This window comes from Bombina bombina, chromosome 6 (genome assembly GCF_027579735.1).
Source record: "Bombina bombina isolate aBomBom1 chromosome 6, aBomBom1.pri, whole genome shotgun sequence".
Lineage (NCBI taxonomy): Eukaryota > Metazoa > Chordata > Amphibia > Anura > Bombinatoridae > Bombina > Bombina bombina.
This window is the reverse complement of record NC_069504.1, coordinates 754,766,718-754,783,036: the sequence shown is the minus strand read 5'-3', so window position 1 is coordinate 754,783,036 and position 16,319 is coordinate 754,766,718. Positions and strand designations below refer to the sequence as shown.

Here is a 16,319-nt window from a genome sequence, read left to right as displayed (position 1 = left end):
CTGTGCTATTAATAATAATTTATTAAGCATTGTACTCCTACTATTACCAGGGGATGTAAACAGATAGTTTTTTATACTGGTGTAAATTTCGTGCTTGTTGGAATATTGTTTGTAGTAATGCACATCAAGCAGGTTCTGTATACTATTGGGATATACAAATAGCTAAAAGCTATGGATGTGAACTGCATGTTCAGCAGAAATAATGCATTTTACATAGGCAGAACCCTGTCTCTGTAGATATGCAAGACATAACATGTCCTATGCTATTAGTGTAGACAATCCTATAGTATATACCCTCTAGGGATATACTATTCATGCATTGTAGTCTGCAGGTTTATTTTCAAATGCAGTTTTGCAGGATTTATTTGTATTTTAATTCAACAGCGGAGATCCTTTTGAGATAAGATCTATTGGTATCTCTTTTATACATATATTAAGTGTAATTTATATCTATGCATATAGTTCTATCATGCAGATACTGAACATTGGAGATCCATTAGATATAAGGTCTATTGGTGTAGACACTGAGCATTAATAATTTCATGCTTATTCTAGACATGGATTTACAAGTATCTAATGTGTACCTGTTGATCTATATGTGGAGCTCCTCTAGTCCATAAGGCTATATGACAGTATAAATATGTGCAAATGCTTAAGTAGGCACATGTATACCACAGCTCATACTTACACAAAGTTTATTAAATCCATACATGACATAAATTAATATATTTTTTTGATCCATAAGGACAAATAGTTTGGATATCCAGACTGATTATCTGTGTCCTTTAAGAGATGGAGAGTTTTGCTTTCTTTGAAGCAGAGTCCTCCTTATTGACCATCAGTCTTATCTCATTTTGCCAAAGATCCTTCGGAGGTGGCAGCCTTTATAAAAGGATTTGAAGGATAAGGAAATAATTAATCCCAGTACCTGTGTAACCTCAAGGTAAAGAGTTTTTACCCCAATTGGTTCATTGCCCAAAGGGATTTATGGTCCTGTCCTGAATTTAACATCCCTAAGTCTGTAGGTTAGGGTTCCCACTTGTATAATGGGAACATTCCTCACTGTTTTTACCCTTCATCCAAAAGGGTCAATTCATGGCTAGTATAGACCTCTAGGATTCTTAGCTGCATATCCCTATACACAGGGATTACTTTCAGTTCCTGAGGTTTGTATATCTGCGAAACTTTGCCAGTTTACCACCCGTGTTGGATGACCTCTTGCCAGTGCTCAGAATCAGGACATTTCAGTTGCTCCTTATCTGAATGACATACTAGTGCAAGTTTATTTCATGTTAATAGCTATTGCTCATACTTTCCAGTTTCTGTCTTCATTCAAGACCATGGTTGGAGTATTAATGTACCCCAAAGGCTCATTATATTCTTCTACAGGAGTCATATTAGACTCAATCCTTATGCATCTAGTTTCCTGACGGAACTTCACAATGTAGGATTCAGAGGGTGTGTCTCTTCCTACCATGAACTACCTTAAGTCGGTAGCTTAGGGCATGATGGCGTGAGACTTATTGTAGCTACTTCAGACGCAGTTTATTTTGCCCCATTTTCACTTGAGACCCCTTTAATGGCTTGCTACCTTGGTGGTCAAAGAATTATTTACATTTGGCATACGGATTGCTTTGTATTTTCCATCAGTCAAATCTGTCTTGACCCTTGATCCTTCGTCAGTCTGTCTGGCTAGGGGGCAGTCTGACCCCTATTGAAGGTGGAAAAGATTATCCATTTCCAGTCAGATAACATCTTAGCGGTGTCCTACATAATTTATAAAGGGGGATATCTGCAGTCCACTGGCTATGCAGGAAGTGTGTAAAACTCTCTTAGGCAGAGAGGACTCTTTGCTGCTATTGGCAGTTCACATACCAGGTGTGAACAACTGGCAGTTCACATACCAGGTGTGAACAACTGGGAGGTGGATCATCTCAGCCGTCTATCGGTCCATTCAAGAGAGTGGTCTCTCCATAAGGACATTTTCAATCACTTGGAGATCAAAATGGACTTACAGGACATAGATCTGATGACCTTTCATTTAAATCCAACCAAAGGAGGGGACAACACATAAACAAGTGCATTTCAATCTCCCTAAATTAACTACAAACATTCTACACTTTCTAATGTCTGCATTAACCTTTTCCTCCCTTCTCCTTAAAGTCACAGCTCTTCCTTTCACAAACAGCACTTAGACAATTCATATTTCTCCTACTCTTCTACCTTCCCCACTCTACAACACACATGAACTCTATTCCTATCTCACATCCCTCAGCCAGCTATGCTTCACTGATTCTAAACTTAAACACTTGCATAAGACACATTCTCATCTCCTTTCGCTCACCATATTTCTTCTTCTTGCAGCTGGGGATGTCTCACCTAACCCAGGTCCACCCTCTGCTTCCCTCAATTCACTACCACAAATGGCACCTCATACACTTTGCCCATGTAACCCTCTAAACCTCATTAACTGCACCTCTGTTAGTACACCCCAATTATCTTGTGCCCTTTGGAATGCACGCTCTGCAATAAGCAATATTCATAACCTATTTATTTCAAGTTCACCTAACCTGTTAGCCCTCACTGAAACTTGGCTTTCCTCCTCTAACACAACTGCTGTAGCCTCTCTGTCCTATGGCAGCCTACACTTCACACTCCCAGACCAGGTGACAAACAAGGAGGGGGAGTAGGAATTCTCCTGTCTCCACATAGTACCTTTCACTGCATTCCTTCACCCCCCTCTCTTTCCTTCTCATCTTTTGAAGTTCATGCTATCTGCCTCTTCTCCCCTGTAGCTCTTCGTGTTGCAGTTATCTATTGGCCCCCTGGCCCAGCATCACTCTTTCTGGACCACTTTGAAGCCTGGCTTCCACATTTTCTCTCTTGTTATGTCCCTTCACTCATCTTAGGGGACTTCAACATACCCGTTAATAATCCTAACATGCCTGCTGCCTCTAAACTTCTATCCCTTACCACCTCTTTTGGCCTTTCCCAGTGGACAACATCTCCAACCCACTGTGAAGGCAACTCCATAGACTTAGTTTTCACTCATCTCTGTGCCGTTTCCAACTTCCTTAACTTCCCCTTTCCTCTCTCTGACCACCATCTACTTTCTCTCTTACTCTAGCTACTACATCTTTGCAAGCCCCTGAAAAACTGCTACCTTGCAGGAATTTAAATTACTTAGATCTCACAGACTTTTCCACTCAACTGAATCCTCTGCTCTCCAACATTGTATCCCTCTCTTGCCCAAACCTTGTGGCTTTACAGTATAATTTGGCACTAAAATCAACATGTAACAAAGCTGCTCCCTCCACTTTTCGACGTGCATCAATCACTCAATGGCAACCCGTGGCACACCAAACAGACCAGATATCTTCAGCGATGTTCATGGGCTTCTGAATAGCAGTGGAGGAAATCACGCACCTGTACTGATTTCTGGCATTATAAATTCATCCTTAAGTCCTACAACTCTGTGCTCAGCCTGGCCAAACAAGTCTATTTCTCCTCCCTTGTGTCATCTCACGCATCCAACCCCAGAAAGCTGTTCTCAACCTTTAACTCCTTTCTATGTCCACCTGCACCCCTGCCCACTACCAACCTCACTGCTCAGATTGCTGATCACTTCAAAAATAAAAGTGACACCATTAGAAAAGATATCTGCACCCCACACCCCTCAAACCCAGCAATCCTACCCACCCCTTCTATTAACAAAACTCTATGCTACTTCCCTCCTGTGACATAGGAGGAAGTCTCTGTACTCCTATCCTTGGCTCAGCTCACAACCTGCCCACTTGACCCTATTCCTTCACAACTTCTTCCCTCTCTCTCTGCTTCACTAACCCCTACCCTAACTCATCTCTTTAACCAATCTCTCACTGCTGGCACATTTCCTGATACATTCAAGCTTGTGTAAATCATACAGATCATAAAAAAGCCCTTGCTTGACCCTTTCACCCCTTCTAACTATCAACCGGTCTCCTTACTTCCCTTTGCTTCAAAATTATTGGAATGACTGATCTATAATCAGCTAACTCCACTTCTCACAACTAACTCTTACTTGATCCACTACAATCTGGTTTCCGCCCTAAACACTCAACAGAAACGGCTTTTACTAAAGTAACAAATTACCTGTTATCAGCTAATGCAAAAGGCCACTACTCCTTACTAATTCTTCTTGACCTGTCTACTGCTTTTGACACAGTCGAGCATTCTCTACTTCCTAAAATACTACATTTGTTTGGCATCTGAGATACAGCCCTTTCTTGGTTTGCCTCTTATCTCTCAAAACGCTTGTTTTCAGTTTCCTTTAACAACATATCTTATGATCCTATGCCTCTCTCAGTTGGAGTACCGCAATGCTCTGTCTTGGGTACCTTGCTTTTCGCTCTCTATACATCCTCCCTTGGAAAACATATAGTTTCCTTTGGATTCCAGTACCACTTATATGCTGATGATACCCAAATCTATTTTTCCTCTCCTGATATCTCTCCCTCTTTACTCAACCAGATTTCCAACTGCCTCTCTGCAATTTCCTCTTGGATGTCTTCACACTACCTCCAACTCAATCTGTCCAAAACTGAGCTGCTTCTTATTCCCCCCTCTTCAAGACATCCAACACCTGACATTTCTCTGACAGTTGGAGACTCTATTTTAAACACCTTACCCCAGGTCCGCTGTCTTGGGGTTACACTTGACTCAGAACTCACATTCAACCCACATATACAAGCACTTACCAAATCCTGCCATTCACGCCTACACAACATTTCCAGAATTCGTCCCTTTCTTACTCAAAAAAACTACAAAAATACTTATTCATTCCCTCATTTTGTCACGCATTGATTATTGCAATCTACTTCTAAATGGCCTCCTCCCTCCAATCTATTATGAATGCTTCTGCTAGACTCATCCACCTAAGTCGCCGATCTACATCAGCTGCTCCACTCTGCCAGTCTCTACACTGGCTTCTCATACACTCCAGAATACAATTTAAATTATTAACCCTAACTTACAAAGCACTTAACAGTCTAACTCCCAAATATATTTCCTCATTTATCGTGAAATATTCCCCATCCCGTCCTCTTCGATCAATCTCTGACCTTCGTTTCTCCACTCCTGTTATCGCTACGTCCCACTCCTGTTTCCAAGACTTTGCACATGCTACTTCTGTCCTCTGGAACTCTCTACCCCGCTCCATAAGCCTGTCTCCAACCTTGTATGGATTCAGATGCTCCTTGAAAACCCACCAATCTATCCTCTACCTCTCATCCTAACCAAACTAATACATGAACTGCCTAACCCACTGCTGCAACTACAACTGATGTGACAAGCTACCCCCAACCTTATGTCTCTGCACCCTAAACCTGTAGACTGTGAGCTTTCCAGAGCAGGGCCCTCTTCCTCCTGTACTAGATTTATTTAGTTTTGTAATGTTTTGTATTTTATCACAAATCCTTGTCATTGTATACCCCTATCACTGTACCCAGCGCTACAGAATTTGGTGGCACTATACAAAAAATGATAATAATAATAATAATCCCATGCTTCCAAGCTACTGTGCGAAATCTAAAGATCCAAAGGCTCTACTAATAGATGCCTTGGTGTGTCCATGGGACGTTCATCTAGCATACCTTTTTCCAGGAATCATACTTGAACCAAACAGGAGTCAACATCAGTAATATTAATTGCTCCAATTTGACTCCACAGAACTTAGTATGCAGATATAGTGCAGATGTTTCTTCTTCTCTATGGCTTCTTCCTCTGAGACAAGACCTTTTGAGGCCTATTTATCAAGCTCCAAATGGAGCTTAAAGGGCCGTGTTTCTGGCAGGTCTTCAAACTCACCAGAAACACAAGTTATGGAGCAGCGGTCTAAAGACAGCTGCTTCATAACCCTGTCCGCCTGCTCTGAGGAATCGCAACAATTCAACCCGATCGAGTACGATTGGGTTGATTGACTACCCCCTGCTGGCGGCTGATTGGCCGCGAGTCTGCAGGGGGCGGCATTGGACCAGCAGCTCTTGTGAGCTGCTGGTGCAATGCTGAATACGGAGAGCATATTGCTCTCTGTATTTAGCAAGGTCTTGAGGACCTGATCCGCACTTGCGGATCAGGTCCGCAAGACCTTTGTTAAATTGGCCTCATTGTCTCAAGGTTCTCTTTTTCATCTGGATCTCTAATCTCTACATTTAATGGTGTGAAACTTGAATTCCTAGTTTTGAGACATACAGGTTTCTCGGATTTGGTTATTAATTAGGCCAATTGTGATTCCTATTTCTCCACCCTCAAATCCAAATCTACTTTTCACTGCATGACAATATTCTTTTTTTTTAACCAATGCATTCCATTGATATCTACTTTTACCTTGTAAAGTGCTCTTACTATTAGCAATCTCTTTAGCAAGGAGAGTTTCTGAGTTGTTAATCTTGTGTTGTGATCTCCATTTCTAATTATTCACAAGGACTAAATATGAATTTCCTTCTAATGTAGTTTCCAAAGAAAACAGCAATCAAGAAATGGTTGTTCCTTCATTGTGTTCAGATCCTGTGAACTCTATGTAGCGGCTCTTACATAATCTTGAGGTAGCCAATGCATTAAAGTTCTATCTCCAAGCTACTAAAGATTTCAGGCAAACTTCTAGTTTGTTTTTTGAATACTCTGGGGCTTGTAAGGGGCAGAAAGCTAATTTAGGGTACTAGGGTAGTGCTGGCCTCTTGGATCATATAAGTTATTCACAGGAGTTACTTGAAGGCGGGAAAGTCACCTCCTAGATGTATTCAGCTCTTCTACGAGCATTCTGGGTTTTTAAAAATAATGCATCTTTAGAGCAGATTCACAAAGCTGCAACATGTCTTCTCTGCATACTTTTTTCAGAGTTTTATTTCTTTGAGGTTTTGTTTCTTTGCAAACAGCTTTTGGCAGGAAAGTCCTTCAGGCCGCAGTGTTGGCTTAAAATGAACTGAACAAAAAAAATAGTTCTTCCCTTTCTGTAACATAGACTATCGGCTTGGGTATTAATCCCATATGTTATGGAGGACTGTGTGGACCATCTTGGGAGTACCTATTGCTACCATTGGTCAAAGAGTAAACCTATTCCTATGAAAGAACATTTAACATTTTAACATGCTAGACTATTTTTCCTAAAAAAATATAAAGTAAAAGCTGTTCAAATGTAGCCTGAAGCTAATTCAGCAGTATCATTTGTGTACGTTCTACCAATTTCTTATTGGCTGATACATCCTACTACAGCTCAATCAATTCGCATTAATAGGAAGTAAGCAACTTTTACTGAATGCTGTATTAGTTTCATTCTAAATTTCATTAGCTTGTACGTCACATTTTCAGGCAGAAAAATAACATTAAAGGGACAGTCTTTATAACCTTTAAACCTCTAAATGTCTGCCTGTTTCTAAGCCACTACAGACAGCCTATTATCACATGCTTTTTTATTAGTTTTTCCACAACAAGAGACTGATAGTTCATGTGTGCAATATAGATAACATTGAGCTCACTCTCATGGAGTTGTGCATGACACTGCACTAACTGGCTAAAATGCAAGTCAGTAGATAATAAATAAAGAGCCATATGATAAGGGGGCTGACAGAAGAGGCTTAGATACAATAATAATCACAGAGGTAAAAGGTATATTAATAGAACCCTTTTGGATGTGAAAAACTGGAGAATGGGTAATAAAGGGATTATGTATCATTTTAGATAATAAACATTTTGGAGTAGACTGTCCCTTTAAATGCTGCTCTTACATATGGATGGCAATACAATGTACAAGTTCCCTCAAAGTCTTAAATTATGTTGACTTTAAAATGGTGTGCAATTCTTTGAATTGTCAGTCTCTATCAAATTGTAATAATCCAAGGGAAAAAATAATTTTATAAATGTGAAAATCTCTTATTCTCTGATATAACTACAGAAATTTGAAGACTTAGAAAAAATATTGAACAGGTTGGAATTCTAGGACAAATATAATATAAGGAATAAAAAAATACTTTGTTTATATTGGGCTAGATTACAAGTGAAAATGATAGCGCAGGGCGCAATGAGCAGTATTGTTGGATCACGCTAACATTAGGGCACAACTTGATATTACAAGTCTATGGTAAATCACATTTACCAGAAAAGGGTTAGTACGGCCCTCATCACTCAGACCTGAAGTGAAGTGTAAGTGTTAAAAAAAAATGACCAAACACCTCAAAAACATATTAAAATAAAGTATTACACGTATTTATACTTTTCTTAAAAAAAATCTGGATGCGATCATTTTTAACTTGATCGCAAAATAATTAGCACTTGTAACCTGGGTCATTGTCGAGTAACTTTAGTCTTTCTCTGATTTAATCACATGATAATCTGTTATTATAATTTATTATTATTATTATTATTATTACTCATGTATATTAATCTACAATCTCAACAACAAAAGGAAGAGAAAACATTTGCAATAATATGTCAGTTTAATACACATAACAGATTTTTGCAATGTGTTTGAGATTTCAGCAAGTTCCTTTTTCTTAAAGGGTCAGTAAACCTTAAAAATAATGTTATATAATTCTGCACATAGTGCAGAATTATATAACATTACATTAGCCAAACTTTGTAAATCATAATATTCCCTTTTTATTTTGTAAAAATACCGCTGTTTTACAGACCCGCTCTCTGTACTCTGCTGAGCGGGTCTGTTGTTTTTACTGAGCGCATCGGGCCAGCTGTATAGTCACAGCCTGGCCCGACCACGCCATTAGACACAGTGCAGCTCGCTCCTGCTCTGTCTGACAGCGGGAGCGAGCTGCACTGTGTCTAATGGCGCGGTCGGGCCGGGCTGTGACTATACAGCTGGCCCGATGCGCTCAGTAAAAACAACAGACCCGCTCAGCAGAGTACAGAGAGCGGGTCTGTAAAACAGCGGTATTTTTACAAAATAAAAAGGGAATATTATGATTTACAAAGTTTGGCTAATGTAATGTTATATAATTTTATAAAAACTCTTTGCTGGGATAATATACACTAAGAAATAAGGTAATATCAGGCAAGATGATATATTGCAGCAGTGCCCTTAAGGTACAACAGTAGGAATAGTGCAAATGCATTTTACACTTGCTCATGCTCTTAGATACAGCTGTAATTTCTATGCACAAGAAGCAGCGATAACTTCCCGAAAAGGCAATTTTACAAATACAAATTATTGCAAAATAATTTTAACCGGATTTGAATTGAACTGCTATGCATTTGAGTACCCAAGCTATGTCCCTTTCATCTCAGTGTTTAGTTATATTCATTCTTTTAATGTTATCAGTGTTTCATTGATGGGTTCTATTAGTTTAATATTTACAGCAATCTATTTTTGTAGGCAATTCACCTAGATGATCTATAACAAGGGCTTGATTTTCACTACCAGAATTTCTCTTCAAAAGTTTACTAGGTGCTCTGAATCTTTATGATCTCGTTGAGTCCTATGATTTTAGGACAATCATAAACATTCACTGCTGCCTGTTCACAAACATGTATCTGCTTAATAGTCTGTACTCTCACCTGGCTATAATTAGCAGCCTGGTGAATTTAAGAGGATCAAAAGTAGGCTGCAGATCTGTAAGACTTGACCATTCTATATTTCATCACTAAATATTGATGTGAATGTTGTGATTACAAACAAATCTTAATTTCTTTTTTTTATGCTTTAGGGAACTGAAGAGCTGAGTATGAAAGGGCAGAAAGGAGAGCCAGCTATTATAGAACCTGTGAGTATAGATTTACATAATAGGAATTATTTATGCTTGGTCAAGATGTGATTAATCATAAATATTATTTCTACTTTATTGCAGGGTACCCTTATTGAAGGACCTCCAGGAAATCCTGGGTACCCAGTAAGTTTCATCTTTTACAGACTATTTTTACTACTGTGATTTAATGAGGTCTCTTACTGTATTAAAATTATACTTAATGTACAGAAACTCAAGAAAGTACAGACACCCTAATTGACCTTACCAAAATAAAGCTAGCAAGATGTATTGGTCAATGATTTGCTATTAAATTGTCAAACTAGGCCCTTGTTTAGCTTCAATATCTTAGTGAACTTCATAGTTTAGCAGTTTTGATTAGTGTTAGAAGAGATCTCATATCTGAGCAGTAAGGGTTTCTTGCTGCCCTTGACTAGTTTAATGAGTAAGTTTGATGAATTTTGTTGGATCAGCAATATAAGAATTTGGTAAATACATCTCACTTACCTCTCTTAATTTAGCAGACACAGCAATATTACAGATATTTTAATTTAACCGACACTTTGATTTATTATAGATAGATATAAATGTTTTAATTTGTCTAGTATTTGTTATTTCATAAAATATATGGCCTTTGAGATATGGAGGGTTTTTAATGATGTTTACAATTTTTTTATTAATATGAAGTTAACTGAAATATGAGTTCAATTCAATATAGTGTAATGCTATTCTTTAGACATTGTTTAATGTGTTGTTTTTTGTTTAGGGAGAGCCAGGACCACCTGGACCTTTAGGGCCTCCTGGTCCATCTGGAGACCCTGGCGAGAGGGTAAGTGACTTTTCAATTTTTCCAATGGCCGGAATCAATTGCACAACCAAATATTCTTTAAATGATTTACTTTGTTGATTGATAAAAGATGACAAACAAAATTACTTTATAACAACAGAGCTGCTTTAATATAATTTACATGAGTGTATTACTAAAGAGAAAAGTGTTCAAAGAGGGAATGAACAAAGATATAATAGCTTGTTCTTTAACTAGTCACCCCTCCCCCCAAAAAAACAGCATATTTCAGCCCTAAAAGTAGTAGTAGTCTGGTCCCACCCACAAAAAAAATGTTTATTACCAGGCCATTCCCGCTCTTAATTTGAGACATTTGAACCCTAGACACACGTTTTGACCTTCTGTGGACCTCCTCATCAATTAGGTGTCACCAATGGGTTTATAATAGAATTTGTTCAGGAATCAGTAATATAAGACAACCCTCTACTAGTCCTAATATCCACAAATAAATAGAAACATATAGCCAGATAGGGTTGTAGGGTCATTTAATTTATCCATTCACAAAAACAGATTTCATCCACATATTAAGGAACCTCTGTATTTTGACATTTGAATAGAAGAACGAATGTTCATGTTGTCACAATCCACTATCCAAATATAATACTTGTATAATAAGTTTAAATAATGATTTCCATAGACTAATAATGAAATATGTAAGAATCAACAGTTCATATTAAACATAAAATTATGGTAAAGGAATTTGTTTAATTTTTTTGTCAAAATAAAAGTAATGTTGACTGTTTTGCAGACATTTAACATTCATTTAGAATGATCAACTGCGACCATTTGAATAGTTATTTTAACCAATTGAAAATCTCTGCAGATTTGCTGCCAATTGGCCGCTAGCGAGGGGTGTCAATCAACCCGATCGGGTTGATTTCTGTCTGCCGCCTCAGAGCAGACGGACAAGTTATGGAGCAGCAGTCTTTAGAAGGCCTGAAGGCTCGCCGGAAACAAGAGGCATCAAGATCCATTTGGAGCTTGATAATTCGGCCCCAATGTGTACTCTTAGTTTACATTATGAAAAATATGGAATATAGGAATTATACATTGGGATTTCCTTTTGGTTGCTCTGTTTCATCAATTAGAATCTCTGTTAAAAAAAAAAAAAGTGCTTTTATTGCAATCTATCTAATCCACAAGAACAAATTGGGATAAGAGTAATTTATAGTCTAGTCAAAATTAAACTTTCATGATTCAGATAGAGCATGCTATTTTAAGCAACTTTCTAATTTACTCTAATTTTTCTTCGTTCTCTTGGTATCTTTATTTAAAAAGGCTAGAATGTAAACTTAAAAGCTGGCCTATTTTTTGTTTAGCACCCTGGGTAGTGCTTGCTGATTGGTGGTTAAATTTAGACACCAATCAGCAAGGGCTACACAGGTACTGAACCAAAAATGATCTGGCTCCTAAGCTTACATTCTTCCTTTTTCAAATAAAGATACCAAGAGAACGAAGAAAAATTGATAATTGAGGGTTAATTTACCAAGTGCCGGGCGGACATGATTCACTATAGCAAATCATGTCCACCCGACATCCCTTAATTCTAGTGAAATGCTTGTGCAATGCTGCCCCCTGCTCACCGGCGGCCAATCCGCCACTAGCAGGGGGTGTGAATCATCCAGATTGTATCGGATCGGGATGATTGCTGTCCGCCACCTAAAAGGTGGCAGAGAAGTTAAGGAGCAGTGGTCTTACGATCGCTGCCTCTTCCGAGCCAGAAACGCTGGGCGTAGAAAGCAGCATCTGCTGTTTGTTAAATCTACCCCTAGGAGTAAATTAGAAAGTTGCTTTAAATTGCATTTTTTATATTGATCATGAAAGTTAACTCTTGACTAGACCATCTCTTTAAAGGAACGCTAAAGTAATGTTGTCAAACGTTTTATTTAAATATTTATTTATATTCGTAAACTGGATGTCCCTTGACTGAGAAAATATGTTTCTCAACATCTAGACTATGTCATTGTCTATTAATAAAGCAGTCATTAAGACCCAGTTGCACTTCCTGTTCACTTCAAAATCAAAATAATTAGCTTGAACCTTTTTTTTTTACAAGAAATATTTTTAACATATTTAAATATTGCTCTTTATGTGCATGATAAGGACTTATATAGTTCAATTTCCCTTTAAAGTGCTCTCTCTCTCTCCATTAACCAAGATACCAAGAAGTATAAGTTGAAATGGTTAAGAAACAACAAGAGGAAGGAATATTTAGCTAATGGCATTATTACATTAGTGTAGTCTTCTGTTTTCATAAAGGAAGATTAATATATAAGAAGACAGAACGTTGTAGTTGGCAAGTTAAGTTAATGTTTGACTTTCAGCTGGGAGATAGGAATCTCTTTGGTGATGAACTGAAATAAAAGACAAGGAGATCTCTCTAATTGCATACACTTCCCCTCCAGCACAACACCACTCTCTGCATGTCATTGCATGAGTTGTGAATGCCTCAGCACTCTCTCTGTGACTGACATCTCTCTTTTTTTTTTACTCTCATTTGCCTTAATAGGGTCCTCCAGGGCGACCTGGACTTGATGGAGCAGATGGTATTCCAGGACCTCCTGGAAACACAGTGATGCTGCCTGTAAGTTGCTATCAGTCTTGATGAATTATGGGTAATCTGCATAGGGTAGCAGAAATATGAATGTACAAATCTGCACACCATGTAACTTGTTTTTTTCTGCAATTTTATAATGCATGACTTTTAATTGTAATATTTAATTTAAATGGAAAATCAATACAACAAATGACTAATATGATTGACATATGATAGTATTAGAATATTAAGGGCAAGATTACAAGTTGCACGTTATGGTCTGTTCGCAATCAATTTCCATTGTGCAGCTATTACAAAGTTGTGAAAAATTGTGATTGCGCGGTTGCATTCGTCTTTTACGTAACAATCCTTTTCACACTCAAAGGGCTTTAGTTAACAGTTTTGTGCATCATAAAAGTTTCATGAAACACTTTAAAAATACATTACACTCATATTAGCACTGTCTAATAAGGGCTCAAAGATACGAGATCTCAGGTATTACATATATAGAGAAATATTTATTTAGATATAAATAGAACATATTCCGTTATAAAAACATTTCGCATTTTCATGTACACTTTTTAAAGAGAATACATCAAGGGCTTTGCTCAGCAGATTAGGGTTTTCGTTTTTTTTTTTCTATTTGTCTTCTCCATTGCCTTTTATTGGGAATACACGAACAGGCACGCAGATTTGAAAGGAAACCAATGGCACTACTAGCGTATATGACCTTATTCCTACACTTATTTAATAATTTGTCAGGATGTGGGTGCTGTGTATAAAACCGTATTTAGCAAAGAAAGAGAAAGTATACACTTATAGCACTCCTAGGTCTGTAAATGAATTAAATCTAACTGGATGATACAAATTATTCCCTAAGGAATAAGTGGAAGGGGAGAAAACAGATTACAATTAAAATATAACTTTTATTGGGTTTACGTTAAAAGTAGGAATATACTTAAAATCACTCTTAAGCACCGATTTTCCTGATGTCAGCAAATTAGTATAAGTCAAGGTTATTGCTCCTAGTACTTAGGTGTTGATTGTGGGCTGGAATAGGTGCTGCTATATACTTGTATCAGGAGACCTGATATACCAATTTATTGAAGTCCAAAGTTACTAATTCTTATGTGAGAATTAAGTATATGATATATTCTTTATATCTCAATAGTGATATATCTTAGCGTAGCCTGATTTAGATTGAATACTGGATATATAATTTTTAATATTTCTGCTTGTTGCCAAAGTGGAATTATATATACCCAATTGATTATTTGGATTCTGAATAGAATCTCTTGACTCCGCTTTAGAGTATTAGCAGTTGCCTACCTCCGGATTGAAGAGTAGGTTGTTCCCTCCATTATAACAAAAGCTAACCTTCATATATGTTTTTAAATTGTATCTGAATAATTGAGCTACAATTTTATCTTTATTGAGACAATGTATATTGTTGTAGTACTTAATAGACTTATGTGTATTGGTTTCTCTGCGATTGTGAATAACATTCGTTGCTGTTTGGTGTGCTTAAACAATAATTTCAAAGATTATATTCTTTAATCTTTGCACTTAAACTGTATGTGCTTCCGACTTGTGAATCATACACAGTTTGTATTTTATGAATGAACTTCGGTAAGATTTATCTGCTCACAGTTTCTTTAGTATTAGTTTAAATAGCTCTCTGTGATGCGGTAGTAGATAACCTTATATGTCGCAACTTTGGAGCTTATCTGATTCTATCATCACAGAAAGATTAGATACCCATCTGGATAACTCATAATATACTAGTGATTAAATAATGTAGTTTCTTAGTATGATGGAACGTATCTGTTCTCAGTGACAACAAAGTTTAAACAGATAGATGTACAAGCATTCCGCTTATTTTGTGAGTCTCCAAAATTATAACCTAATGTTCATATCAATTTCACACTTGCAGTAAATTATACTTAATCTGTGTACATTTCACTTTGCATACAGACAGGATTGCCCCGGAAATAGGTTTGTGCACTGTTTTGTTGTATAAGCTGTATTAACGGCAAAAATTATGCATACGTGATCAAGCTGCACATACTCATCTAGTCCAAAGCTAATATGATAGTACTCTAAATATATTTTGTGCACCTTAGTTATGTAAAACACAGTTATCTTACAACAAGCGGTATCATGGATGTGGATGTATACCAAATACAGCTCGAAATGAGTTAAATTATTAGGCAGTAACGCCAAACAAAGTTCTATTATTAAGTCTTTATATATTTTGCAAATTTAAGTTAGCTCATATAGGAGAGATAGTACTTGCAATAATATTCAGTACCAGCACCATATATTCAACACCTGATTAGATCTGAGCGTTCATTTTCAAGTTGCTTTGAAAAAGCAACGTTTAGTTGCGAAACATGTTAGGGACGATAGGGCAATGGTGAGGAGTCCTAGGAGCTCCTGTGTTTTTAGACAGCCTTAAGCTACCGCAAATTACTGTAGTCAGCCACGGTTTCACTTGAAAATGAACGCTCAGATCTAATTTTGGAGACTCACAAAATAAGCGGAATGCTTGTACATCTATCTGTTTAAACTTTGTTGTCACTGAGAACAGATACGTTCCATCATACTAAGAAACTACATTATTTAATCACTAGTATATTATGAGTTATCCAGATGGGTATCTAATCTTTCTGTGATGATAGAATCAGATAAGCTCCAAAGTTGCGACATATAAGGTTATCTACTACCGCATCACAGAGAGCTATTTAAACTAATACTAAAGAAACTGTGAGCAGATAAATCTTACCGAAGTTCATTCATAAAATACAAACTGTGTATGATTCACAAGTCGGAAGCACATACAGTTTAAGTGCAAAGATTAAAGAATATAATCTTTGAAATTATTGTTTAAGCACACCAAACAGCAACGAATGTTATTCACAATCACAGAGAAACCAATACACATAAGTCTATTAAGTACTACAACAATATACATTGTCTCAATAAAGATAAAATTGTAGCTCAATTATTCAGATACAATTTAAAAACATATATGAAGGTTAGCTTTTGTTATAATGGAGGGAACAACCTACTCTTCAATCCGGAGGTAGGCAACTGCTAATACTCTAAAGCGGAGTCAAGAGATTCTATTCAGAATCCAAATAATCAATTGGGTATATATAATTCCACTTTGGCAACAAGCAGAAATATTAAAAATTATATATCCAGTATT

General features: G+C 37.2%; 1 protein-coding gene across 2 annotated transcripts in view; it reads left to right on the top strand.

Moving 5' to 3' along the window:
* The window catches only part of COL5A3 (collagen type V alpha 3 chain), a 295,561-nt gene that overhangs the window by 137,808 nt on the left and 141,434 nt on the right, over positions 1-16,319 (top strand). For both annotated transcript variants that reach the window (XM_053718030.1, XM_053718029.1), the window contains 4 exons: positions 9,693-9,749; positions 9,834-9,875; positions 10,495-10,557; positions 13,082-13,156. In XM_053718030.1, coding sequence (XP_053574005.1) covers positions 9,693-9,749; positions 9,834-9,875; positions 10,495-10,557; positions 13,082-13,156 — 237 coding nt within the window. The remainder of the gene's footprint in view (positions 1-9,692; positions 9,750-9,833; positions 9,876-10,494; positions 10,558-13,081; positions 13,157-16,319) is intronic.